At 47.6% G+C, this 26,593-nt stretch overlaps 1 protein-coding gene and 1 long non-coding RNA gene across 5 annotated transcripts in view; one reads left to right on the top strand and one right to left on the bottom strand.

The window, feature by feature from the left end:
- On the bottom strand, window positions 1-26,324 carry Marchf2 (membrane associated ring-CH-type finger 2). Of its 4 annotated transcripts, none has more exons than XM_048342093.1 (5): window positions 26,185-26,324; window positions 20,122-20,349; window positions 16,400-16,595; window positions 14,799-15,008; window positions 1-320 (listed from the first exon to the last, which is right to left on the bottom strand). In XM_048342093.1, exons 2-5 carry the CDS (start codon window positions 20,295-20,297, stop codon window positions 162-164), a joined length of 741 nt encoding a protein of 246 aa, XP_048198050.1. In that variant the 5' UTR covers window positions 20,298-20,349; window positions 26,185-26,324; the 3' UTR covers window positions 1-161. The 4 variants fall into 4 exon arrangements, with proteins under 4 accessions (XP_048198050.1, XP_048198051.1, XP_048198053.1 ...); XM_048342094.1 differs by having other exon boundaries at window positions 20,122-20,361; window positions 26,185-26,315; XM_048342096.1 differs by lacking the exon at window positions 26,185-26,324 and adding an exon at window positions 25,994-26,137.
- LOC125348676 overlaps window positions 25,697-26,593 on the top strand; it is a 19,904-nt gene continuing 19,007 nt past the window's right edge. The window contains exon 1 of the long non-coding RNA XR_007210402.1: window positions 25,697-25,780. This is a non-coding gene — a long non-coding RNA (uncharacterized LOC125348676). The remainder of the gene's footprint in view (window positions 25,781-26,593) is intronic.

Genomic DNA, 26,593 nt, shown 5'->3' on the forward strand with positions numbered 1-26,593 from the left:
ATATATATTATTCACACAGGATCTCCAACTGGTGTGGTTTTCAGCCTGAAAAGCATTCTGGCCATGCAAAAGGGTCAGGAAGTTTCCAGCCTTCCAAATGCCAAGGCATTGCCAGGTCACTCTGGTCTCTGTACCACTGCAGGGTCTTGCCAGCCTGGCTTTCACACAGGGGTCTCCTCCGCCATCTTTTTGAGGAGTCCGGCAGCCAGTGGTGAGTGGCGTGAGTTCTCAGAGCCATCTGTGTCCCGGATCTTTAGCCGAACTTTCTGGTTGGTTCTCCTCCACTCGGAATACAGCTGGCAATGGTAGCGGAAAGAGACCTGTGGGGCAGTCCTGCAGTCAGTGGGAAGGTCCAGAGAGGCTCCATGGCCAAGGGAGGAAAAGGGCCTCAGTGAGTCCTGCAGAGTAAGGCATTCCAGCACCCCAGCAAGAGCGCAAGTCCAGCACTCCCGCTCCCTTTCTGCTTTTGGTTGGGAATGAAATCATCCAGCATCTTGGGAAAGGATTAAATGTCAATCAGCCACACAAATGCCATAACGTGGAAGCCTAAGAGCACCTCAGTATGTGAATGAATGAATGAATTGATGAAAGCACATCTATCTAGTAGTATACTGTGCTTAAAAGGAGGCATGGCTCAGTGGTTGAGTACTTGTCTAATTAACATGTGTCAGGCCTTGTTTCCATCCCAACACTGGGGAAACAGAGGCAGAAGCAGGGGGGAGAAGAGAGGAGGAAGGTGGAAGATAGGGAAGGAAGGAAGGAGAAATAAAGTAGAGAAAGAAAATGGAGGGAAAAATGAGGGAATGATAGACAAAACAGAAGGCAGGGAATGAACCAATAAGGCATAAACTATAGAGAAAGCTTAAATTGATAAGGTTAAATGAAAAGGGATATACACTGTAAGACTCAAGTCATACTGTAAAAATGTAAAAAGCATGGCCTGGCACCATTAGCTCATACCTGTAATCCTAGCTATTCAGGAGGCTGAGATCTGAAGATAATGGTTGGAAACCTAGCAGGAAAGTCTGTGGAACTCTTTTTTTTTTTTTTTCTGGTCAGTCATGGGGCTTGAACTTGAGACCTGGGCACTGTCTGAGCTCTTTCTTCTTTCTCAAAGCAAGTACTATACTACTTGAGCAACAGGTCCATTTCTGGTTTTCTGATGATTAATTGGAGATAAGTCTCATAGACTTTCCTGCCCTGGCTGGCTTTGAACCATGATCCTCAAATCTCAATCTTGTGAGTAAGTAAGATTACAGGCATGATCATGCCACCAGGCCTGGCCTCTGTGAGACTCTTGTCTCCAATTAACCAACAAAAGGCCAGAAGTAGTGATATGGCTCAAGTGGTAGAGTGACAGCCTTGAGCAGGAAAACTAAGGAAGAACATTGAGTTCAAGCCCCAGTACTTACAGGAAAAAAAAAATAATGAAGTCTGTTCTTTTTTTTTTAAGAAAACAAGTCCAAGTTCTCAAGAAATAAGTGCAAAGCTGGAGGTATAGCTATGATAGACGGTTTGCCTAGCATGTTCAAGGACCTGGGTTCAATCCTAGCTTCACCAAAAATACAAAAACCAACAGAGGACTAGGAGGGAAATAGAGAAGGTGCGGTCAAGTATGATGGCTCACACCTATGACCCCAGGAAAGCAACAGGTGGTGGTAGGAGGATCAAGGTCCCAGGTCAATCCTGGCAAAAAGTGAAAAAACTGACATGAAAAATCACTAAAGGAGTTGAGGATGTGGCTCAAATGATAGAGCACCTGCCTAGCAAAGGTTCAGTCCCAGTACCACAAGGAGAGAAAGAAAAAGAGAAAGGAGGGAAGAAGGGAAGGAAAGAAAAAAGGAAGAAGGAAAGAGAAAAAAAGTGGGGGGGGGGGGGAGGAGCCAGGCTCTGGTGGCTCATGCCTATAAGCCTAACTATAACTATAACCCTCACAGGAAGCTGTGATCTGAGGACTGCAGTTGGAAACCAGTATGGGCAGGAAAGTCTGAGAAAGACTAATCTCCAATAAATTACTCAGAAAAAGCAGGGAGTGGTGCTGTGGCTCAAGTGGTAGTGCGCTAGCCTTGAGCAAAAGAAGCTCAGGGACAGTGCCCAGGCCCTGAGTTTAAGCCCCAGGACCAGCAAAAGAAAAAAAGCTGGGGAGGAAGAAGAAAGGGGAAGAACGGAAAGAGGAATAAAGCAACACTGGAAAGAATCCTAGTGTCTGTCAAAAGGAATGGCTAAATAAATATGCTACATTCATTGAAGGACTGCGGGCTGCCTGCCTTTTTTTTAAGAGGACATTTGCAAAGTGAAAACAAGCAGACTGCAGAACAGTATCTTTGGTTTCATACTGTTTCTATTTTAAAAATACAATCATGAATGCCAGGCACCAATGGCTCACACCTAGCTACTCAGAGGCTGAGATGAGGATTAAGGCTTCAAAGGCATGCCAGGCAGGGTAGTCTATGAAACTGATTTCCAACTAATCATCAAAAAGCTAGAAATGGAGCTGTGTATAATTCAAGTGGTAGACTGCCAGCCTTGAGCAAGAAAGCTTAGGAACAGTGCTCAGGTCCTAAGGTCGAGCCCTAGGACTGGCACAAAGGAAACAAAAGTCATAAGTTGATTTTGATTTTTTTTTTTTTTTGGTCTGTCATGGGGCTTGAACTCTGGGCCAGGGCGCTGTCCCTCAGCTCAGCTCTTTAGCTCAAAGCTAGTGCTCTCTACTTTGAGCAACAGCACCACTTCCAGTCTTTTGGTGGTTAATTGGAGATAAGAGTCTCAAGGACTTTGCTGCTTTGGCTGGCTTTGAATCACGATCCTCAGATCACAACCTCGTGAGTAGCTAGAATTACAGGCATGAGCCAACACCACCAAAGCCCAGCTATAAGTTGATTACTGATGGGAATTTTTGTTTTTTGTTTTTTAGTTGAGACTTAAATTCAGGGCCTGGGCGCTGTCCCTTAGCTTTCTAACTCAAGGCTGGTGCTCTACCACTTAAACCACAGCTCTATTTCAGCTTCTTTTTTTGGCCAGTCCTGGGGTTCGAACTCAGGGCCTGGACACTTTCTCTAAGCTACTGCTTCTGCTTCTTCTTCTTCTTCTTCTTCTTCTTCTTCTTCTTCTTCTTCTTCTTCTTTTTCTTCTCCTCCTCCTCCTCCTCCTCCTCCTTCTTCTTCTTCTTGCCAGTCCTGGGGCTTGAACTCAGGGCCTGAGCACTGTCCCTGGCTTCTTTTTGCTCAAGGCTAGCATTCTGCCAACTTGAGCCACAGCACCATTTCTGGCCTTTTCTATATATGTGGAATTGAACTAGGGCTTCATGTATAGAGGCAAACACTCTTGCCACTAAGGCCATATTCCCAGCCCCTCTGAGCTTCTTCTGCTCAAGGCTAGAGCTCTACCACTGGAGTCACAGCGTCACTTCTGGCTTTGTCTGTGCATGTGGTACTGAGGAATCAAACCAAAGGCTTCATGCATGCTATGTAAGCATTCTACCACTAAGCCATGTTCCAGCCCAATTTGAGCCTTTGCAGATTAACTGAAGTTACATTTCACAGACTTTTCTGCCCAGACTGGCTTCAAACCTTGATCCTCGGGCTGAGAATGTGGCCTAGTGGTAGAGTGCTTGCCTAGCATACATGAAGCCCTGGGTTCAATTCCTCAGCACCACATACACAGAAAAAGCTGGAAGTAGTGCCCGAAGAATGTGGCTCAGGTGGTAGAGTGCTAGCCTTGAGCAAAAAGAAGCCAGGAGCAGTGCTCAGGCCAAGTTCAAGCCCAGGACTGGCAAAAAAACAAAACAGAATAATAAACCTTGATCCTCCAACTCTCTACCCCTCAAGTAACTGGGATTACAGTGTGAGCCGCCAGTGCCTGGCTAAACATGATGTCTTTATACAATGTAACAGCTGGGGCTGGGGATATGGCCTAGTGACAAGAATGCTTGCCTTGCATACATGAAGCCCTAGGTTCAATTCCCCAGCACCACATGTACAGAAAACAGCCAGGAGTGGCGCTGTGGTTCAAGTGGCAGAGTGCTAGCCTTGAGCAAAAAGAAGCCAGGGACAGTACTCAGGCCCTGAGTCCAAGCCCCAGGACTGGCGCAAAAAAAAAAAAGTAACAGCTATGCTATTATAGGCTACATACACTTTGGAGACCATTATGGGGTCTGTCTGTTGTAGGAAACATGACTACACAGTACATTACTACATATACTGGTAAGTGTTAGCATTTCCCTAGCCTCAGGTCCTCAGCTCCTCCCACTAGCCTCCAGATCCACCCATACCTAATGAGCCACTCCTACTCACTACCTACTTCCTCTTTACAGAGAGAGAGAGAGAGAGACAGAGACAGAGACAGAGACAGAGAGACAGAGACAGAGAGAAAGAGAGGCTGCCACCTGAATAAGGTGCATACACCAAGTAGCTTCCTCTCCCGTGGGAACGATGTCCCCACTAATAAACCTTATGAACCTTCTTCTCCTGTCTGTGATTATGTCCACATGGTCCCCTGGGATGGCTGGGACATATCCTTTCAGTAAGTGCATTGAGTAGTCATTCTTCATTCATTCGCTCAGACAGGGAGGGTCTTACTTTGTTGCCCAGGCCTGGTTTCAAATGGAAGAGCTCCAGTAATCCTCCTGCCTCAGCCTCCCAAATAGTTGAACCACTATAACCAGCTTTATTTCAAGAAGTAGGTTTCAGCCAGGCATGGTGGCTTCTAACCTGTAATCCTACTTACTGTGGAGGCTTACATCCAGAGGACAAAGTTCAAGGCCAGCCTGGAGCAAAAGTTCACGAGGCCCTATCTCAACCAATAAAAAGCTGGGCCTGTGGTTCCTGCCTAGCTTGGTAGGAAGTATAAGAGTATTAATGTTAAAAATTTTAACTTTGTTAAAAATTAACAAAGGCCAGAATCTGGTGGCTAATTCCAGTAATCCTCAGGAGGCTGAGCCCTGAGGATCATGTTTCAAAGCTAGCCCGGGCAGGAAAGTCCCTGAGACTCATCTCCAATTAACCACCAGAAAACCAGAATTGGTGCTGTAGCTCAAAGTGGTAGAGCACTGGCCTTGAGCTAAGGAGCACAGGGACAGAGCTCAGATTCAGAGTTCAAGCCTCACGTCCAAAAAATTAACAAAGGTGGGCTGGGAATGTGGCTTAGTGGTTGAATGCTTGCCTAGCATGCATGAAGCCCTGGGTCCTGTTGTAAGGAGTATAGTTGACTCCATCTTGATTAGGGAAACATGGTAGGAAATGTTGGGGGCAGTAAATTAATTAGGTCAACCTAACCCCAAAATTCTGCTTCTGTAATTGGCTTGCTTGTTTGTTGCTTGCTCTACCCTCTGCATCAAGCCCCTACATCTGTGCTATGATTTTACCTTTATAAACCCCAATTTGAGGACTGCTCAGGGTCACAATGTCAGATCCCAAGTCTGCACTGTGTCCCTGGCCAGTCAGCCCACTTTTCACTGTTGCAGTTCAGTTCCCAAGTCTGTGCTGCATCCTTGGTGTAAAGCCCATCCCTGGAAGGCTCCATGCAGATGCCCCCACCTCATTAAGTCTCCACCCAGTTACCTGGGTAACCAGCAGACCTAGAGGCAGTTACCTTCCCTTTCCCTGAGGTCACATCCTAATCCACCTGGCCACACCCCTTGCCCCTGCCCTTAATAAAGCGGGGCTGGGTGGGGGTCGCCTGTATCTGCCTCTCTCTCTCCCTCTCCCTCTCTCCCTCCCTCTCTCTCTCTCTCCCTCTCCCTCTCCCTCTCCCCCTCTCCCTCTCTCTCTCCCCCTCACCCCCTCCCTCTCCCTCCTCTCTCTCCTCTCTCCGGCCAAGGATCACCTCGGCCACAGGCCAGCAGTTCGGTAATAAACTTTCTCTCCTGCCTGAATACCGCGTGTTCTCCTTTACCGGCTACCTACTTTAAAAAACTTAACATATATGGTGCTGTGACTCGGATAGGGCTTAAGAGTCAGGACAGGCAGAATTCCCCTCTATTTTCCTCCTTTTTCTGGGAGTATCCTCAGTCCTGACAGCCCTTTTTCCGAGAACTGAACTGCTGCGAGTTGCCATGTGGGACTTTTCACTAATATCATTGCTGACCTCCACATCCACACCACTACCCTGGTGAGTGAAACTGCTACGGTTCTCCGCCGCTTCTGCCCGGTAAGCTCATTCACTCACCAGGCGCCTCCCTCCCGCGTTTTTTGGGTTTTTGCATCAGTCACACCTGAGCCGGGACACTGCTAGCACGCCTCTTGACAGTGCAATGGGGCCTGCTCGAAATACCCCTGGATTTGCTACTTTGGCTAAACCTCTTTATGAGGCACCCAAGGGCTCCCTAAAAGAGCAACCAGACCCCACAAAGCCCACTGACACCCCATTTAAGGTACTGAAACAAGCGCTTCTACAGGCTCCAGCACTGGCTCTACCCAATCTTAAAGAACCCTTTTTACTTTATGTCACTGTGAAGTGGGGAATTGGCCTTGGGGTGCTTGGGCAAATGTCAGGCCCCTCTTTTAGACCTGTGGCCTACCTCTCAAAACAACTAGACCCAACGGTAAAAGGCTGGCCAACCTGCCTTCGGGCTCTGGCGGCAGCAGCCACCCTAACACAAGAGAGCACAAAGCTCACTTTTGGACAGCTCACTACCATTTGTTCTCCCCACAGGCTAAAGGACCTTTTATCTCGTAAAGCCCTGTCTTCCCTCTCCCCTTCCCACCTACAGCTGCTTCATGTTACCTTTATTGAGAACCCTGAATTCTCACTGGAAAGCTGCTCCCCTCTTAATCAGGCCACTTTGCTTCCATCCAATTCTAACCCTCTTGTCCACTCCTGTACAGAAACCTTGGATGATGTCACATCCCATTTTACAGGTATCTCGGAAACCCCCCTTTCTGGCCCAGAAGACACCTGGTACATTGATGGCAGTTCCACACTCACCCCTTCAGCCAGCCTAGTTGCGGGTTATGCCATTGTTAGTTACTGCACCATTATAGAAAGCAGCCCTCTGCCCCCTGGCACTACTTCACAAAAGGCAAGAGCTTATAGCTTTAACCAGGGCCTTAACTCTAGCCAAGGGCTGGAGGATTAACATTTATACAGACTCAAAATATGCCTATCATATTCTCCATTCACATGCAGCCATCTGGAAGGAGCGTGGCTTCCTGTCTACTAAAGGAACCCAAGGAACAAGCCAAGTACTCATGGAGCCTTCCAGGGATGGACCTTACTCCCAGGAAAACTGACTACTTTTCTGCCGGCTTGCATGGCCCACCCTCGGTACTGGGTGGGTGGCCCTCAGTCCCTAAAAAACTTCAACCACAGTTTGGCCCTTGAAATCATGACAACTGCTTCCTAAACAGCTAAAAGCCATTCTGCCTCCCCTGCCTCACTTCTTGGAACTTGTTAGAACCTCTTTTTCTGACTCAACCCACCAGCAACTCTTAAACGTTCTCTTCACCACTGAAGAGAAAGGCTGGATTCTCTGGGAAACCAAGAAGCTGGTCCCGGGAAACAACGGCAGGCCATCAGAAGAACCCCTTGAGCCAGAGGAAGCCCTCCCCTCTCAGAGGACTGGGACCCGAATCCCCCAGTAGGGAGCAGCCAGAGAAGGAAAGAGGAAGTAGCAGAAAAGGAATGTGGAAGTTACCAAAGGGCCAGGAGAATACCCACAAGCCTTTTCACTCTTTTGTGGACAAAAAGGCTGGGGTAGGAGAAAGCGCGCCCCCTGGGAATTCCAGGGCCCTGTGGTCTTTCCACGGCTCTGATGGCCAGTTTGTCAATGCCAAACATGCCATCCAAAAAAAAGAAAAAGAAAAGGCAATCTTTTTGGAGTTACTTACAAATCTTCTGAAAATAAGTCTGTGTCTCTGTCCTAGTTTGTTTTTTTTTGTTTTTTTTTGCCAGTCCTGGGCCTTGGACTCAGGGCCTGAGCACTGTCCCTGGCTTCTTTTTGCTCAAGGCTAGCACTCTACCACTTGAGCCACAGCACCACTTCTGGCCATTTTCTATATATGTGGTGCTGGGGAATCGAACCCAGGCCTTCATGTGTACGAGGCAAGCACTCTTGCCACTAAGCCATATTCCCAGCCCCTCTGTCCTGTTCTGTGTTATGTTTTTCTGAATTCTGTATTTGCCTTAGTCTTAAGTCTCTTGTGTTCAGTCTTGTCTCTATAGGGGAATCAGAGCCTGCTTTGTGCTGTATCCCCTTCTGTAATGAGGCAGTTGGGAGTGTGTAGGCAGCTGAGGACATTGTACTAGCAACAAGCTAAAGCTAATGCTAACAAATTGAAATTGTGAAGTGCTCCTGGCTAAAACTGGCCTAAGATAGTCAGGCTGCCTGGTGGGCTGAGATCAGCCTCAGGTAACCACCCTTCTTCCAACTGAAGGTACTTAAAGGGTCAATTGATATGTAAAATGCACTAGTAAATTAGGCTAAAGAATAGAGTCAAGTACTGGGTGGGCTGAGTCTTACTCCAGGGAACCCCCATCCAGCTTTCTCCAGCAGAAAAGTATTTGATGCTAAAATGCCTTGCTAACACTAGCAAGCCCTAGAAAAATGGGGGCCCGGTAAAGTGCTTTGTCAACAAGCTTTATCTTAAATCCTGATCACCTGCAACTGTAAGAGTGGCAAATATATCTCTTGCCACTGAAAATGTATGGCCCAATGTTCATTTTTGTGCTTTTTAAGATCTTATTGCATGAGTGTGAATATGTGTGAATATGTTCACGATTAAAAATGTCAGGATGTAGGAATGGGTGAGTTTAAGTTTAAACTCAAAAGGTCATCAAGTTTTGCCATTACCAAAAGTCTAAAAGGATATTGCATTGTTTTAAAGAGGAAAAGTTTGAAAAAACTGGTATCTTAATGCATAGGCTGTTTGCACTGTCACCAAGCTATCTGGTTTAGCAAAAGGCATTAGGAACTTAAAATTATTTCCACTGTTAAAGTTTGGGACTAAATGTTAGAAATTTGGATGTAAAGGGTTATCACTATTAAAGAATTGCTTGGGTTTCTCAGTCAGACAGAGATCAATAGGAAAGGACAGGAAAAACCTGGGGCAGGACTGTGTGCCTATCCTCAGGAGTAGGGGATGGATGATCTGGCAAAGGTGCAGCTTGGCCAGTCCATGCATGGTGGAAGAGGGTAAGCTGGCACCAAGACAGTTAAGCTCTAGGGAGTGGGATGAGCCCATTCTGTAGGACAGGCAAATGGAGGCCTTTCTTCATCCTGTCTTTTTTGCTCTCAGATAACACTGGAAACCTGATGGTAAAAATTAATTATTTGATTGGTATTTCTAAAACTGCCCCTTAGGGTGGATTAAAATTGGAAAAGTCTTAAGAAGAGGGTTAAAAGGTTTACTTGTATGTTGTAACTAGATTTCTGTGATATTTTGCAATTTGGCTGTATTGAAAAAATGAAGGATTCTTGTGCTTGTAATTCTGGTATTTGTAATTCTTGCAGTAAGGAAAACCTCAACTGAGTTCAGATGTTCTAGGCAGTAACTCAGGCTGAAGAAAAAAAAAAGGCTCTTTTAAAACGAGCAGCCTGAAGCAATGTGCGGTAGCATACCTGGAGCCTCTAGGCTTCAGAGATCTTCAAATGCAGGTGAAAGCCAAAGTGTAAATGTTAAAGCAGAGGTTAGTAAAAGGCTTTAGAAATCAAGAATGCACTTCTAGGGCTGGGAATATGGCCTAGTGACAAGAGTGCTTGCTTCGTTATACATGAGGCCCTGGGTTCAATTCCTCAGCACCACATATATAGAAAAGGCCAGAAGTGGCGCTGTGGCTTAAGTGGTAGAGTGCTAGCCTTGAGCAAAAAGAAGCCAGGGACAGTGCTCAGGCCCTGAGTTCAAGCCCCAGGACTGGCAAAAAAAAAAAAAAAGCATTTGTAGATATGAAATTTGGAAGTGAAATTGTCCAAAATGTTTGTTTCAAATTGGGTAAAGGAAAAATTAGGGCTACCAAGATGATTGTTTAATTGCTACTCCTGTTGGCCTTGCAGGTTTTCTGTAAAAATTGCAGACAGGCCCACAGAGGACAGACAATTCCTACAAGTTTGTCAGATATAACTTTGACCCTTAATAAGTTCCAGGTAAGATCATGCTTAAAAACTACTTCTGTGTGGACCACCTTGTTGCTTTTAACTGGAGTAAAGTGGCCTTTTGTAAAACTCATTGATCTGAAATCTGTGGTTTGAAGCCAGCCCAGACAGAGAAAGGTCCCTGTGAGAGTCGTTGTCTCTAATCAGACAGCAGAGTGCTGGGAAGAGCTGTGAGCTGTGTTGAGGCTCAAAGTGACAGAGTGCTAGGCTTGAGCTGGAGAGCTGAGGGACAGCACTCAGGCCCTGAGTTCAAGTCCAGCGACCATAAAAGATCACTCCTGGGACAAAGGTGATGGAGCATCCAGAGGCAATAAGCCACTGCTTGGATGGCACAGATGGTGTCAGATCCTAGAGTCACTTGTGCTTGGCCTTTCAAAGTTAATCGGAGCTGGGAGGTCATAGGAGAATAGTTTGTAAGCATGCCTTTCTAATACCCATGTCTGTCTACTTTGTACCTGGGCAGGAACTTGCCAGTCATCTGTGATAGTGGGTAGTAAAGCTAAGTTTGTCAAATGAGGGTATGGTTTAAAATCCCAACCACCTGCATCTGCTCAAAGCCCTAAGTGAATTTTGAGCTGGCATATCTGTTCAGGAAAAGGCTTGTGGACCTGAGATCGTGTCTTTATTGAGATCTGTCTAAGGCCTACAAAGGTAATTTAGGCATTGTTAGGCCACTGGAGATCAGTTTCCCCAGTCAGGAAAATGCTTCTGGAAACAAGAATGTTAAAAGACTACAGTGTTGTAGCTCAAGAAGAGGCCTGTGCAGTTGTTAAAAGTTAACTGTTATATGTAATTTCCAGTCTGAAGTAAAGCTCCTAATAGACATCAGATCCTGCAGCCCCTTGGCAAAGTAGGCTATATAAGGTCATAGGTTCCTAGCGAGGTAGGGTCAGCGTCCCTGAGTCAGCCTGAAGAAGTTACAGAAGATGGATGATTTTCACCCATCAGCTCCCTTTAAGATCAAGATACCAGAGTCATTTTTGGGAAAATGAGGCAGGATAACTTAGAGGCATGGAAAACAGTGGTAACAAATATACAAGAGTGGAGACTGGGGCTGGGAATATGGCCTAGTGGCAAGAGTGCTTGCCTCCTACACATGAAGCTCTCGGTTCAATTCCCCAGCACCACATATATGGAAAATGGCCAGAAGTGGCGCTGTGGCTCAGGTGGCAGAGTGCTAGCCTTGAGCGGGAAGAAGCCAGGGAAGGTGCTCAGGCCCTGAGTCCAAGGCCCAGGACTGGCCAAAAAAAAAAAAGAGTGGAGACTGCACTTGTGAGAGATGGTTCTTTAGTCTATGCAGAAAGTTGCAGGCAGCCCAGCAGAAGGTGTGACATTCTATTGGAGCCACTGGGAGCCACTGACCTTGCCCATTCCATTTGGATTGAGATCAAGGACAGCCTGACAGTCATCTGGAAAAATCTACATCTTCACCCTGAGCACCCCCTACTGTGGTGAAAGCAGGTGGGACTCCATCACACGCAGCTGGTTCCTGCTGGAAGGCTGCTTTGGATCTGCTAAAACTAAGATTTTGGGGGGACATTCTTTCTGTGGTGACCTTCCCACTCCCCTGAGTTGACTGGAGTTGACTAGCTCTATTAAGAAAATTGGAGGGCTGGGGATATAGCCTAGTGGCAAGAGTGCCTGCCTCGGATACACGAGGCCCTAGGTTCGATTCCCCAGCACCACATATACAGAAAACGGCCAGAAGCGGCGCTGTGGCTCAAGTGGCAGAGTGCTAGCCTTGAGCGGGAAGAAGCCAGGGACAGTGCTCAGGCCCTGAGTCCAAGGCCCAGGACTGGCCAAAAAAAAAAAAAAGAAAATTGGATAAAGCACATGTGGCAGGCTAGAGGTTCAATTCCTCAGTACCACATAAACAGAAAAAGCCAGAAGTGGCACTGTGGCTCAATTGGCAGAATGCTAGCCTTGAGCAAAAAGCTCAGGGACAGAGCCCAGGCTCTGAATTCAAGCCCTAGGACTGGCAAAAAATTAACAAAGGCAAAAAAGGCTGGCCATGACTCAAGTGGCAGAACACCAGCCTAGCAAGTATGAGTTTAAAACTCAGTACTGTCAAAAATAATTTTTTTTAATGAAATGTATTTTTTCAAGCAGGCACAGTAGCTTACAATCATAATCACAGCTACTTAAAAAGCAAACATCAGAAGGATTGGACTTTAAGGCAGCCTAGACAAAAAAGAATAAGGGATACTCTATTTCAATACGCTCAGTGTATTTATTCACTTATGCAATATCTGTTACATGGGAAGGATAGGTAGAAGGATCATGGTTCAGAATGCTGAGTCAAAAAGTTGAGACCAGGGCTGGGGATATAGCCTAGTGGCAAGAGTGCCTGCCTCGGATACACGAGGCCCTAGGTTCGATTCCCCAGCACCACATATATGGAAAACGGCCAGCAGGGGCGCTGTGGCTCAAGTGGCAGAGTGCTAGCCTTGAGCGGGAAGAAGCCAGGGACAGTGCTCAGGCCCTGAGTCCAAGGCCCAGGACTGGCCAAAAAAAAAAAGTTGAGACCAGGGCTGGGAAAGTGGCTTAGTGGTAGAGTGTTTGCCTAGCATACATGAAGCCCTGGGTTTGATTCCTCAGTACCACATAAACAGAGTCAGAAGTGGGGCTGTGGTAGAGTGCTAGCCTTGAGCAAAAAGGCAGGGACAGTGCTCAGGCCCAGAGTCCAAGCCCCAGGACTGGCCAAAAAAAAAAAAAAAAAAAAAATTGAGGCCAGGCTAGGAGCCAGTGGCTCACACCTGTAATCCTAGCTACTCAGGAAGCTGAGATCTGAGGATTGCAATTCAAAGCCAGCCCAGGCAGGAAACTCTGTGAGACTCTTATCTCCAATTAACCACCAGAAAACCAGAAGTGGTACTGTGAATCAAGTGGTAGAGCACTGGCCTTGAGCTGAAGAGCTCAGGGGCAGCGCCCTAGCCCAGAGTTCAAGACCCACGTCTGACCAAAAAAAAAACAAAAAAAACCTAAAAAAACTTGAGACCATACCTGAAAAATACCTACCTGAAAAATATCTAAAGCCCAAAGAGGGCTGGGAATATGGTTCCAGTGGCAAGAATGTCTGCCTAAGCCAGTGCTAGTGTCTCACACCTGTAATGTGAGATCTGAGGAGCTCAGTTTGAAGCCAGCAAGGGCAAGAAAGTCGTTGAGACTCTTACTCCAATTAAGCACTCAGAAAAAGCTGGGAGTGCCAGTGTGGCTCAAGTGGTAGAGCCCTAGCTTTGAACAAAAGTGTCTGCTAGCAAATATGAACTCCTGAGTTCAAATTCCAGTACCAGCACCACCCCCCAAAAAAAGAGTTTTTAGAGACTGGTACAGTGATGTAAGCCTATAGTCCCTGGCAACATGAAATACTGAAGCATTGAACCTACAAGTTCAAGACTAGCCTGGGCAACACAGCAAGACCCCACTGCTTAAAACAAAAACCATCTTATCTTGGAATGTGGGCCTCTCTTAAGCTCAGCCCAGAGGTGGACAATAGTGGGGTGTGAGGGCTGAGAGTATGGGGGACTTCCTCCAATACAAGTCACCATCTCTGCTTCTGTCTCTCTCCTTCCCAGCCTTGGTCTCAGTCCTTTATCTGTCTGTCTCATTCCCCCTTCCAGTTTCTCTTCATATTTTCTCATGGATTCATAAAAACAAATTGTACATATATATGGACATTGCTTCCAATTTCTTTTGGGTGGTGGGCAGTACTGGGGATTAAACTCAGGGTCTCATGCTTGCTAAGCAAGTGTTCTTCTAATTGATCTACATGCTCAGTCTTACTCTGTGTAGCCCAGGCTGACCTTGAAATTATCCCTTGCCTTAGAATTCCAAGTGCTGAGATTACAGGTGGAAGCCACTATACTTGGCATTCCTCCAATTCCCTTTTCTCTTCCGTTCTTTCTTTCTCTTTCTATCTTTTGGTATGTTTGGGGGGGGGGGTGCATGCATGTGTGTATATGCCAGTACCAGGTTTGAACTCAGGACATTACATTCTCACATCTTTTTTCACTCAAGACTAGCACTCTACCATGTCTCAAGCTTGTTGCTGGGTAACTGGAGATAAGAGTCTTAATGAATTGGTCTGGCAGGAGTGGCTTCAAGTCAGGATCCTCAGATCTCAGACTTCTGAATAACTATGATTATAGACCTGAGCCACTGGTGTCTGGGTTCCCCAATTTCTCAATATCTCTCCTATCTCCCCTTCTCTGAGTCTTTCTTGCTCATCCTTTTTGTGTGCTCCTTCCCTTTTTCTCTCTCTCCCTCCTCTCTTCTTTCAGACTTCTCTACATCTTTATCTTTGTCATGCTCAGAATCTGGAGCTCCCTTGCCAGGTGGGCACCAGTAGCTCATACCTGTAATCCTGCTACTCAGGAGGCTGAGATCTAAGGATGGTGGTTTGAAGCCAGCCTGGGCAGGAAAGTCTGTGAGACTCTTACCTCGAATTAATCACAGAAAAAGCCAGAAGTGGCACTGTGACTCAAGTGGTAGTGTGGCTAGTTTGCCTAGAGCAAATGGAGCCCAGGGACAGCACCTAGACCCAGAGTTCAAACCTCAGGACTGGTAATATCATCATCATCTGGAGTTGCCCAAAGGCAAGGTGAGTAAGAGAACGGCTTCCATCCATATTCACCCAGGTCCTGTACCCTGCTTTCCCTAACCTGATCACTGAGCAAACCCCAGGCCCAGCCTCTTCTCTCCAGTTACTCACCAGGGTCCAGAGGACGTAGATGGTGAAGAGGGCTATAGTGAGTGCAATGAGCCCCACAGCCTCCAGTCGGCTGTGCAGGCGGAGGTGGTCCTGGGCCCCACGCAGGCACAGCCAGCCGGAGATGGCAGCCAGAGGCGTGATGAACAGAAAACACACCATGTCACAGCACAGTGTCCGTTTCTCTGTACGAGGTCCTGGGTCCCTCAGCCACTGCAAGGGAGCAGATTGATGAGGGAGAGAGGAATGAGGAGTGGGGAACCCTGCAGACCTATACCTCCCTCAGTGGGCCCTTTCTTTCCTGCCTGCTAGACCACTTCTGTCCCCATTTTACAGATGAGAAAAATGAAGCATTCAAGGGTAAACTTGTGTAAATTCATACTGCTAATATAGACTGAACCTTTCTCATCTTAAAATCCAAAATGTTCCAATATCTGAAAGCTTCTACATGATGTCACAAGGGGAAAATTCTACATGGTCTAACTTTGTCTCATGCACAAATTATTAAAAATGTTAAGGGCTGGGAATGTGACTTAGTGGTAGAGTGCTTACCTAGCATGCATGAAGCCTTGGGTTTGATTTCTCAGTACCACATAAGCAGAAAAAGCTGGAAGTGGTGCAGTGGTTCAAGTGGTAGAGTGCTAGCCTTGAGCAAAAAGATGCTCAGAGACAGTACCCAGGTCCTGAGTTCAAGCCCCGGGACTGGTTTAAAAAATATATTAAATAGCCAGACCCTGGTGGCCCAAGCATATAAACCTAGCTACTCAAGAGGCTGAGAGGATGGTAGTTGGAAGCTGGCTGGAGCAACCAAGTCTATAAGACTCTTATCTCCAATTAACCAGCAAAAAAAAAAAAAAAAAAAGTAGAGGTGTGCTTCAAGTGGTAGAGCTCCAGTATTGAGTGGAAAAGCTAAAGGACAGCTAACCACCAGTGGCTCATGCCTGTAATCCTAGCTACTGAGGAGACTGAGATCTGAGGATCACAGTTCAAAGCCAGCCCAGGCAGGAAAGCCCATGAAACTCTTATCTCCAATTAACTATCAAAAAAGGCTGGAGCTGGGTGCCAGTGGCTCACACCTGTAATCCTAGCTACTCAGGACGCTGAGATTTGAGGATCATGGTTCAAAGTCAGCTGGGACAGGAAACTCCATGAGACGCTTATCTCCAATTAACCATCAGAAAACCAGAGTGGTGCTGTGGCTCAAGTGGTAGAGCACTACCCTTGAATGAAAAAGTTAAGGGAGAGATATATAGGCCCTGAAATCAAGCCCCAGGATCAGTTCCAAGAAAAAAGCTAAGGGACAGGACCCAGGCCCTGAGTGCAAGCCCCTAGTACCAACACACACACACACACACACACACACACACACACACACACACACACACACACACGGCGGTGGGGGGGCAGAGGGGGGGAGGAGGAAAGGAACTTATAGGACAGGGTACCGGATAGGACAGGTCTGCAAGCACAGGCCTAGTCCCTGAGGAATGACAAGGTGGTGCACTTCCCCAGCCAGCCCAGGACCCCCAGGGCATTCCCCCCTGCCCACTGCATCCTTCCCCTGCTTAGGCCAGACCCACCCCAGCACAAGCTGGCAAAACTACCTCTGTGAGAGGCCGGGGCCGCTTCTCCACCGCAAACTCCGTATGGCACAGCTCGCAGTAGCTGGTGTTGGATGAAGAAAGCCACTTCTCCAGGCAGCTCTTGTGCACAGCCCCCAGGGTGCCAGTGCAGCCACAAGGGGACAGCAAGCTTTCTCCATTGGCTCCCTCATGGCAGATCCGGCAGAAGGGACAGTCACTAAATACCAAGAGGAAACAACAATCCAGCTTCCAATTACCAGCTCACTCTCCCCCCCCAAGTGGCTTCTTGGAGAACTCCCAGTCACCCCCTAATGCCGGGCTCCAAATGCCCTTTCCTTAAAGTTTTCTCAAGAATCCCACAGGGGGCTGGGGATATAGCCTAGTGGCAAGAGTGCCTGCCTCGGATACACGAGGCCCTAGGTTCGATTCCCCAGCACCACATATACAGAAAACGGCCAGAAGCGGCGCTGTGGCTCAAGTGGCAGAGTGCTAGCCTTGAGTGGGAAGAAGCCAGGGACAGTGCTCAGGCCTTGAGTCCAAGGCCCAGGACTGGCCAAAAAAAAAAAAAAAGAATCCCACAGGGGAGGGAGAGTGGGAACCATTGGTGGCACAAGGAAAGCATCTTTTTGTTGTTGTTGTTAATCAGTACTGCGGCTTTGGGTTTTGGGGTACACGTGTGTATGTGTGTGTGTATACTGGTCTTGGGGCTTAAAATCAGGGTCTGGGTACTGTTCACTTAAGGCCAGAACTCTACCACTTAAGCCACAGCTCCACTTCCAGCTTTTTGATGATTAATTGGAGATAAGAGTCTCATGGACTTTTGCTGCCAAGGCTGGCTTCAAACCTCAATACTCAGAATACTCAATACTCCTAAGTAGATAGGATTATAGGCATGAGCCATGGGTGCCTGGTTCTGTGTGTGTATGTGTGTATGAACTTGGGGCTGGGTGTTTTCCCTGAGCTTTTGTACTCAAGGCCAGGGCTTTATCACCAGAGTCACAACTCTACTTCAGACTTTTTGGTGATTAGTTGAAGATAAAGTCTTATGAGCTTCCCAGCCCAGGCTGGCTTTGAAGCACGGTCCTTAGATCTCCTGAGTGTCTAGGATTACAGGCATGAGCCACCAGCAGTGGACTGTGTGTGTATGATGGTCCTGGGGCAATGCATCTGAGCTTTTGTCCTCAAGGCTAGTGCTCTGTTACTTGAGCCATAGCTCCACTTTCAGCTTTTTTTGTTCTTTGGTAGTTTATAAGAGATAAAGAGTCTCAAGTGCATTCCTGCCTGGGCTGGCTTTGAACTATCATGAACCAGTAGCTCCCAGCTAGAACTGTGCATTTAAAACCAGTTTGAAAGCCACATAGGGAGATCATGACTCAAAAACAAAAAAGTCTTCCTGGGGCAGTGAGAAGGAAGGGGGTGTGGCCTTAGTGGGCCCAGAATCCACTATGTGACTCACTGTTTTCCTAACATCTCTGCCCAGAAAGCAGAAATTGTCCAGAACAAGGAAGGGAGACTGAGTCTGAGGGCTGTTTCCCCCAGAGAAGGCCATTTCCCTCAGAAATTCTTTTCCATCCATTTCTCAAGCTGTCCTGCTGTGGGGTTGGGGCCTAGCTACTTTTAAAAGGGCCCCCAGGAGGCCCAGGCCTGCTTTCCTTTTTTTTTTTGGGCCAGTCCTGGGCCTTGGACTCAGGGCCTGAGCACTGTCCCTGGCTTCCTTTTTGCTCAAGGCTAGCACTCTGCCACTTGAGCCACAGCGCCACTTCTGGCCGTTTTCTGTATATGTGGTGCTGGGGAATCGAACCCAGGGCCTCATGTATACGAGGCAAGCTCTCTTGCCACTAGACCATATCCCCAGCCCCCAGGCCTGCTTTCTGTATGTGGGCCCCAGCTCTGTCCTGATCACACACACACACACACACACACACACACACACACACACACTTGCAGGAGAAAAATCTCTACTCCAGAAAGGAACTCACAAGAACCTGGAGGAAGGAAGAGCCATAGCAGTTTAGAATTTATTCTGAAAAACCCTGGAAATTTGGGGAAGAACAAATTTTGATAAAGGAAAAAAAAAAGCAAAACTTAATATGCTTAATATGTATAGAGCATTGGCTAAGCACTGGACACAAATACCTGGTCTCATTCTGGAAACTAGCCTTTTTTTTTTCTTCCTGCTTTGTGGTAGTACCGGAATGTAAGCTCAGGACTTCATGCTTATTGCACATGCTTGTCACTTAATGGTCCCTGCCCTTTTGCACTTAGTTTGCTTTTCAAATAGAATCTCAGGCTTTCTGTGATCCTCCTATCTCTGCCTCCTTAGCAGCTGGGATTATATGCACCACCATGCCTAGCCTTTGGGCCCCACTCTACATTTGGTTAAGCCAAGGCATGGAGGAATTTCAACTTGTTTGTGCATACGTTCACTCCTAGGGCTCTGCAAAAGTGGGGAAGAGCATCCAGTAATTCTCACTCCAGACCTGATTACCCTGGGTTGCTGCCATGCTGCCTTCCAGAGATGACAGGAAAGAGAAATGGCTTTTGCTCATAAAATTCTGGCAAGAAAACAACACAAAGAACAAAGATTGGAAGGAAACAGGAAGGGAAGACTTGGGGAGTTATCCACAGGCTCAGTGCTTTTGCCAGAGAATGCTCTGGGAGCCAGAACAGAGAAGAGAAATCATAATGCTGGGCATCGTCATTCATGCCTATAATCCTAGCTACTCAGGAAGCTGAGATCTGGAGATTATGGTTTGAAGACAGCCTGGGCAAGAAAGCCTTTGAGACTTTCTGACTTCCAAAAAGCCAGAAGTGGAGCTGTGGCTCAAGTGATCGAGTGCTACCCTTGAGTGAAAAGCTCACAAACAGTGCAGACCCTGAGTTTAAGCCCAGGACTACCACAAAAAAATAAATAAAGGGCTGGGAATATGGCCTAGTGGTAGAGTACTTGCCTCGTATACATGAAGCCCTGGGTTCAATTCCTTAGTACCACATATATGGAAAAAGCCAGAAGTGGCACTGTGGCTCCAGTGGTAGAGTGGTAGCCTTGAGCACAAAGAAGCCACGGACAGTGCTCAGATCCGGAGTTCAGTCCCCAGGACTGGCAAAAATAAATAAAAATTTTTAAAAAGCTGGGCACCAGTGGCTGCGGTTCAAAGCCAGCCTGGGTAGGAAAGTCCATGAGATTCTTATCTCCAATAAGCCACCAGAAAACCAGAAGTGGTGCTGTGGGTCAAGTGGTAGAGTGCTAGCCTTGAGCTGAAGAGCTGAGGGACAGTGCCCAGGCCCAGAGTTCAAGCCCCACGGCTGACCAAAACAAAAACAAATAAACAAAAAACCCCAAACCTTTGTTTTAGAGAACTGGGGGTGAAGTGACCCAGATCACTCAGCCAGACAGAAGCAGGGGGTGGTGGTGGGGGTGGTGGTACGGCTGGGGATGTAAGCCCAACAGCCCAGGTGCCTAGGTGTCAGGAATACAGGTCTTGACTCTTACCAAAGTCTAGTGAGTGACTTGCCAACCCAGGACCCTCCCATGTCCCAGAATCACCCAGGACTGAGACTTTTGTAGGAGAATCAGAGCTGTCCAGCCTGGGCCTCTGTTTCCATGTTGAAGTTACTACCTGGCATCTTGGAGTATTCACCCTGACCTCCGTCAATGGCTGGACCCCACACTGGCAGGAAATCACTCAACCCAGAGAGAGAAAAGAGGACAAAGTGCCAGGACACCACTGGCCACCACTTACCTGGGTGTGTCCAAGGCCCGGATGACGGCTGAGAGGAGCTGGCCATCCCTTGAAGTCACCTGTGCCACATACTGGGGTGGCCCAAGGCCTGAGGCCTCCACCACCTTAGAGAAGGCGGGGCTGCCAGAACAGTCACACAGGGAGCCTGGGAGGTGGCAGCAGTCACCTGTCGTCATGGCCACAGGGAACCCTGTGTCCTCAGGGCCCGAGGCCCATGGTACCAGGAGCCTGGGGAGAGTCCAGCAGAGTGATCAAGGGAAAAGTTAGTGAACGCAATAGACCAGAGTTGTCAGGACTCTAGCAAACATAGAAAGAGACTTGACTCTGAGCCTCAGTTTGCCAGATCTGTCAAATGGGGCTCTGTTACAGAGACTGGAAGATTTCTGTCTGGCAAGCAATATAGGCTCAGGCAAAATGATCTCTCGGGCTGGGGATATAGCCTAGTGGCAAGAGTGCCTGCCTCAGATACACGAGGCCCTAGGTTCGATTCCCCAGCACCACATAAACAGAAAACGGCCAGAAGCGGCGCTGTGGCTCAAGTGGCAGAGTGCTAGCCTTGAGCAGGAAGAAGCCAGGGACAGTGCTCAGGCCCTGAGTCCAAGGCCCAGGACTGGCCAAAAAAAAAAAAAAAAAAAAAAATGATCTCTCACGGTCCTAAGAATAGGCAAGTAAGGTCTAGGCCGCAGGCAACCTTCCAGATAAACTTCCCAGACTCGGGAATGGTGTTTGATAGTTACTGAGCACTTCAGTGCTGGGTCCTGGGTTTGGTTCTTTCTGAGGCCAGAACTATCCCATGTCCACCAATCATTGTAGAGAGAACTCCGGGAGGTAGGCTCAGAGCACATGACCCAGCCTTTGCTGGAGCAGAGGGGCTGGGGGTGTGGCCAGTGACAGAACACTTGCTCAGCTAGTTCAAGGCCATAGGTTCTCTCCCCAGCACAAAAAGAAAAAAAAAATTAAACAACAAGGAAAAGAACAGAGCTATAAACTTGGCCTCATGGGCCGGAATGGTGAGTCACTGTGATCCATCCATTTGTCAGGCCATGCAACTACAGGCAATCAAAGAACTGGCCCAAGCCAGGCAGACAGTGGCAGCCTCTGTCCTCTCTCTGTGTCCCCATGGGAAGGCTACAGGGAGACAGAGGGAGCCTTAGGTAGAAATTTTGAAATCCATTCTGGATGACTTCTGGAGAATTCTGCTTTCTGGCCCTGATCTGATTTTCAAAAAAAGTTTAAGTGGGAAATCAGGCATGTTTGGTCATGTCTATAATCCAAGCTATTCAGAGGAAGAGAATAGGAAGATCTCAGTTTGAGACCATCCATGGCAAAATATTAGCAAGATCCCCATCCCAACCACAGAAACAGGCATGGTGGCACACACCTATCATCCAAGGGAGGTAGGAGACAATAGGAAGGAGGACTAAGGTCGGAAGCTGGCCCAGGATAAAAAGTGTGAGACTCTATCTGAAAAATAACCAAAGCAAGCTGGGCACCAGTGGCTCATGCCTAAAATCCTAGCTACTCAGGAGGTTAAGATCTGAGGACTGCGTTTCAAAGCCAGCTCAGGTACAAAAGTCCCCATGAGAGTCTTATCTCCAATAAACTACTCAGAAAAAGCAAGAAGTGGTGCTGTGGCTCAAGTAGTGGAGCACTAGCCTTGAGCACAAAGAGGCTCAGGACAGCGCTCAAGTCCTGAGTTCAAGCCCCAGGACCTTCAATAATAATATAAATAATAATAATAATAAACTACTACTAAAGCAGAAAAAGGGCTGGAGGCATGGCTTGAATAGTAGAGCACTTGCTTAAGCATTAGCAAGTCTGAGTCCCTGACTCCAAAACCCAGTACCGTCACCAAAATAAACTGAAGGTACCTTAGACAGCTTCCTATACCCCAGAGCAAGGCCAAAAGACTTGGTGTAGAAGTTTCCAGTCCCTATGTGTGTTTTCCTCTGAGAATTTCAGGAAAGAAAAACATCTGTCCAAAGGCCTCTTTTGACACCAATCTAGATGCTCCAGAGCCTAGAATCAGAATCCCCTAACTTGTCTTGTGCAGAGCCCACAGTAACTTGGCCCAGTGTTCAGAAACTCCCAATGACTGAGCCCTGTCAGCTCTCACTTGAAGTATCATCTGATTTCAAGCAAGCATTTAACCATTCAAACTGGACACCAAAAAGAGAGGACACATGAAGTGTTTGTGCTGAGACAGAAGCACACGATGCCCTGCTGGCCTTCACAGCTGGGCTACTGCAGTCCAGATAAGCAGGTATCAGGCAAAGTCAGGAGGAGCCAGGGAGGAAGCTGGAAGCCTGAGATAATATGGCTGCCTACAGCTACAGTCCCCATCTTAGGAGCAAAACTTTCAGCAAGAGGTCAGGAATAGAACAGCTCAGTCCTCTAAGTGAAAGCTCGCAAAAGAAGTCCCAACCTCCTGCCCTTTGATCCTGTCTAAGCATTTCTTCAAGCAATTAAACAGAACAAAAATCACTATGGCGCCCACAGTGGTAGTGCACACTTGTAATCCCAGCATTCTGGACGTAGAGACAAGAGGATTGAGAGTTTCAGGCCAGCCTGGGCTACATAGTAGCAAAACACAAAACCCAAACCAGGCACAGTGGCTGATACTTGGAATCCCAGCTCACTAGGAGATAGGGATCAGATGGATCCCAGTTTGAGGCCAGCCAGAGCAAAAAGTTAGTGAGACCCTATGTCAATCAACAAGCCAGGTGTGGTAGAGTGCACCTGTCATCTCAACTATGCAGGAGGTGTAGGTGGGAGGATGGAAGTCTGAGGCCAGCCCAAGACCTTATCTGAAAAATAAATATAGTAAAACCAAACAGGGCTGGGGCATGGCTCAAGCACTAGAGGTGTGACTCAACTGGTAGATCACCTGCCTAGCAAGAGGTAAATCCTGAGTTCAAACCCAGTATGTATATATATATATATATCTCAACTGATGTTATGTATGTTAGAAACTATGAGAGGGGAAAAGTATCCAAACACTGATAAATCTGTTCATGTCAGGACTGCAAATCACCAAGCTTGAAATCACACCAAAGGGTTTTGTTTTGTTTTGTTTTGTTGCCAGTCCTGGCACTTGAACTCAAGGCCTGAGCACTGTCCCTGGCTTCTTTTTGCTCAAGACTAGCACACTACCGGCCTTTTCTGTTTATGTGGTGTTGAGGAATCAAACCCAGGGATTCATGCATACTAGGCAAGCACTCTACCACTAAGCCACATTCCCAGCCCCAGCAAAGGGTTTTTCTTGTGTTTAGTTCTATAGTTTTGGGCTTGAACCCAGGGCCTGAGCACTGACCCTGAGCTTTTGTGTGTGTGTGTGTGTGTGTGTGTGTGTGTGTGTGTGTGTGTGAGGCTAGTGATGTATCACTTGGGCCTCAGCTCTGCTACTGTCTTTTTTTTTCAGGGTGTGTGTGTGTGATAAATTGGGGGATAAGAGTTTCATAGACCTTCCTTCCAGGGCTGGCTTCAAACTGTGATCCTCAGCCTCCTGAATAGCTAGGATTACAAATGTGAGCTACTGGGCCACGGCTTCATAGCAGAAGCTTACTAAAGACTAGGTATTGTCTCATCTCAGTGAATTCAGAAAGTTGTTAGAAGCATTCCCTTCAACAGTCACCTTCCTGGGGAAAGAAGCCTCCTAAAATGTCTTCCTGTCCACCTTACTCTGCCCAATGAGTCCCTCCCTCTAGCTGTTCTTCAGCTTGTTCCAACCACATCTGTCTTCCCACACTTCAGTACGTTCTGGAAAGGAGGGAGCTGAAGGGTCCTGATCCTTTGCAGTCCCAGACACCCTGCCCTGTGTCTGGCACACAGTGGCCATAGGCATGCTTGTTGCATTTCTCAGCCCATACTCATGCCAAATACTTGGGTCTGGACACAGAACTTAGCTGATGGCCAATCAGACTTAGCTCTGGGACCACGAGATGAATTTCTATCAATTCTTCACAATAAAACTGTAAGTCTAATAATTACCTCCCCTCTGATGGAAGAGGCTAAGTAAGGCTTAGAGAGGGACACCTAATGACCCAGAGTCACACAGCCACAAAAAAATTGAACTTTTTTTTTTCTAGTACTGAAGTTTGAACTCAAGAGTATGGGTGCTGTCCCTTAGCTTTTTCCTTCAAAGCTGGTGCTCTACCATTTAAGCCACAACTCTGTTTCTAGTATTTTTGAGGTGGGGGGGGGGCTGATTGGAGATAAGAATCTCATGTATTTTCCTGCCAGGGATTGCTTTGAACTGCAATCCTCAAATCTCAGCCTCCTGAGTAGCTACGATTGCAGGTGTGCACCATAAGTACCCAGCTGAACAATTTGAACTTAGTCTAGGCCTCAAGAGAACTCAAGTCTTTAAATCCTGGCTCTGCTGCCACTGATGCTGTGTGTCCTTCAAGTTATTTGATTGCTCTGAGCCTTGTCTTTCTTTCGTCAAATACACTGATGGAGCCCAAAGGCTGTGTTTCCTAAGGGGGTGGGGGTCTTTTAAGAAGCCTAGAGACTTAATTAATCGCCTGTTTGGGGTGGCACTGAGACAGCCTAATCTTTTCCATGTCTACCTACAGGAAGCTGAAGAGGAGTCGGAGGGCCTTAGCTTCCCACAGCATAATCTCAAGCTTTTGTTTTACTGTGAGCTTTAGTTTCCTATCTATGAAATGAGGTCATAATGCCAGCTCCTAAACTGATAAATATTAAGAAGTCCCTAAATGGGCACCTATTACGTATGCCTACAATCCTAGCTACTCAGGAGGCTGGAGAGCTGAGGGATTGTGGGTGTAAAGCCAATCCAGGTAGCAAAGTCCATTAAGATTCCAATTAACCAAAAAGCTGGAAGTGGAGCTGTGGTTCAAGTGGTAGAGCAGCAGCCTTGAGCAAAAAATCCTAAAGGACAGGACAGGCCCTGGGTTCAGGCCCTGGTACTGGTACATACAAAAAAAAAAAAAAAAAAAAGAAAGAAAGAAAAAAGAAGAAAAGATGAAGAAAAGGAAAAAGTTCCTAAAACTAGCTCTATCCTCATCTTACAAAAGTGCTGGAAAGGTTTGAAGAGAAAGCACACAGTTCCTGGAATGTAGTAATAGATGCTTGTCTGTTGTTTATTTGTTTACTTTAGGGAAAAAAGGAAGAGGCATAAATTCACTCCACAAGACTCCTGGCTACCCCCTAAGCCAAATTCTAATCACAGCTCTGCTTTTTTTTTTTTTTTTTTTTTTGCTTTTTTTGACAGTCCTGGGGCTTGAGCTCAAGAGCCTGGTGCTCTCCCTTAGCTTTTTCACTCAGGACCAGTACTCTACCACTTGAGTCATAGCCCCACTTTTGGTGTTAATTGGAGATAAGAGTCTCCCAGACTTTTCTGCCCAGGCTGGCCTCAAAACCTCGATCCTCAGATCTCAGCCTCCTGAATAGCTGGGATTACAGGTGTGAGCTACCAGTACTCCGTTACAGCTCTACTTATTTGCTGTGTGGCCCTGAGCAAGACACATAACTTCTCTGACAAATTCAACTTCCTCATCGGTAAGATGAGAACTATCTCTAGTGTTTCCATCTAGTAGGGCTTCCTTCCTGGAGGACTGAGTGAAAATAAAGCTAACCATATGAATTGTGAAAATGCCCTGTTTTGAACAAACACCGTCTGACACAGGGACTCTGAGTAGCTTTGTTCTTAGTGTTTGGATCTGTAATATTTGCCAAGTTCCAGGCACCATCCCTTTGAAGGAGGTTACCAGGAGGACGTTAGCCACTTCCTGCCACCCTACTGTGTGCCGGTTGCTGACCTTAACAACCACTTCCCGAATCAGGTTGGCGCTGGAATAGATGACCCAGTTTCTCAGTTGGAGAAACCAAGGCTGCGAGAGGCACCTACTGTGTGCCGAGGCCCGGAGGCCTCTTGCCGTCCTCGAAGTGGAAACTGAGGATCCCTGCATCTAGGAGAAGGCTGGGAGGCCAAGTGTCCCAAGCCTGGCTTGTCCTGCCCAGGAACCGATCTTGGGCCTCGAACCCGGGATCTACGACCCACTTGAGTCCTCTAGCCCGGCCCACCGTCCCCGTGCCTACCTGATACGCGGCCGGGCCGGGCGGCCGCACAGGCCCCTCGGTTCACCCTGGCCAGGGTCCCGGCCCGGCCCGGCCCGTCAGCGCCTCTCGCTCAGCTCCGGCCAGCACCTGCGTCCGGGCACCGCCCGCCAAGCAGACAGCGCCTTGGGCCAATGATGACCGCCTCTCATCTGCACTAGCCAATAAACGCACACGTCCCGCCTTAGAAGGCGGGGCCGGAGGCGACGGGGACGTCCTGGGCGGTACCGGGCCCCGCGGCGCCGCAGCTGCTGTCTCCGCCCCTGCCGCGTCTTGACCCCGCCCTCAACGTTTGGCTCCGCCCACGCCCCGACTCCGTCCGGGGCCCCAACCACGGCTTCCAGCTGGCTGTGACAATTACAGAATCCCAGGGCTTTCAAGTACATAAAAC

Source organism: Perognathus longimembris, chromosome 3, assembly GCF_023159225.1.
Source record: "Perognathus longimembris pacificus isolate PPM17 chromosome 3, ASM2315922v1, whole genome shotgun sequence".
Lineage (NCBI taxonomy): Eukaryota > Metazoa > Chordata > Mammalia > Rodentia > Heteromyidae > Perognathus > Perognathus longimembris.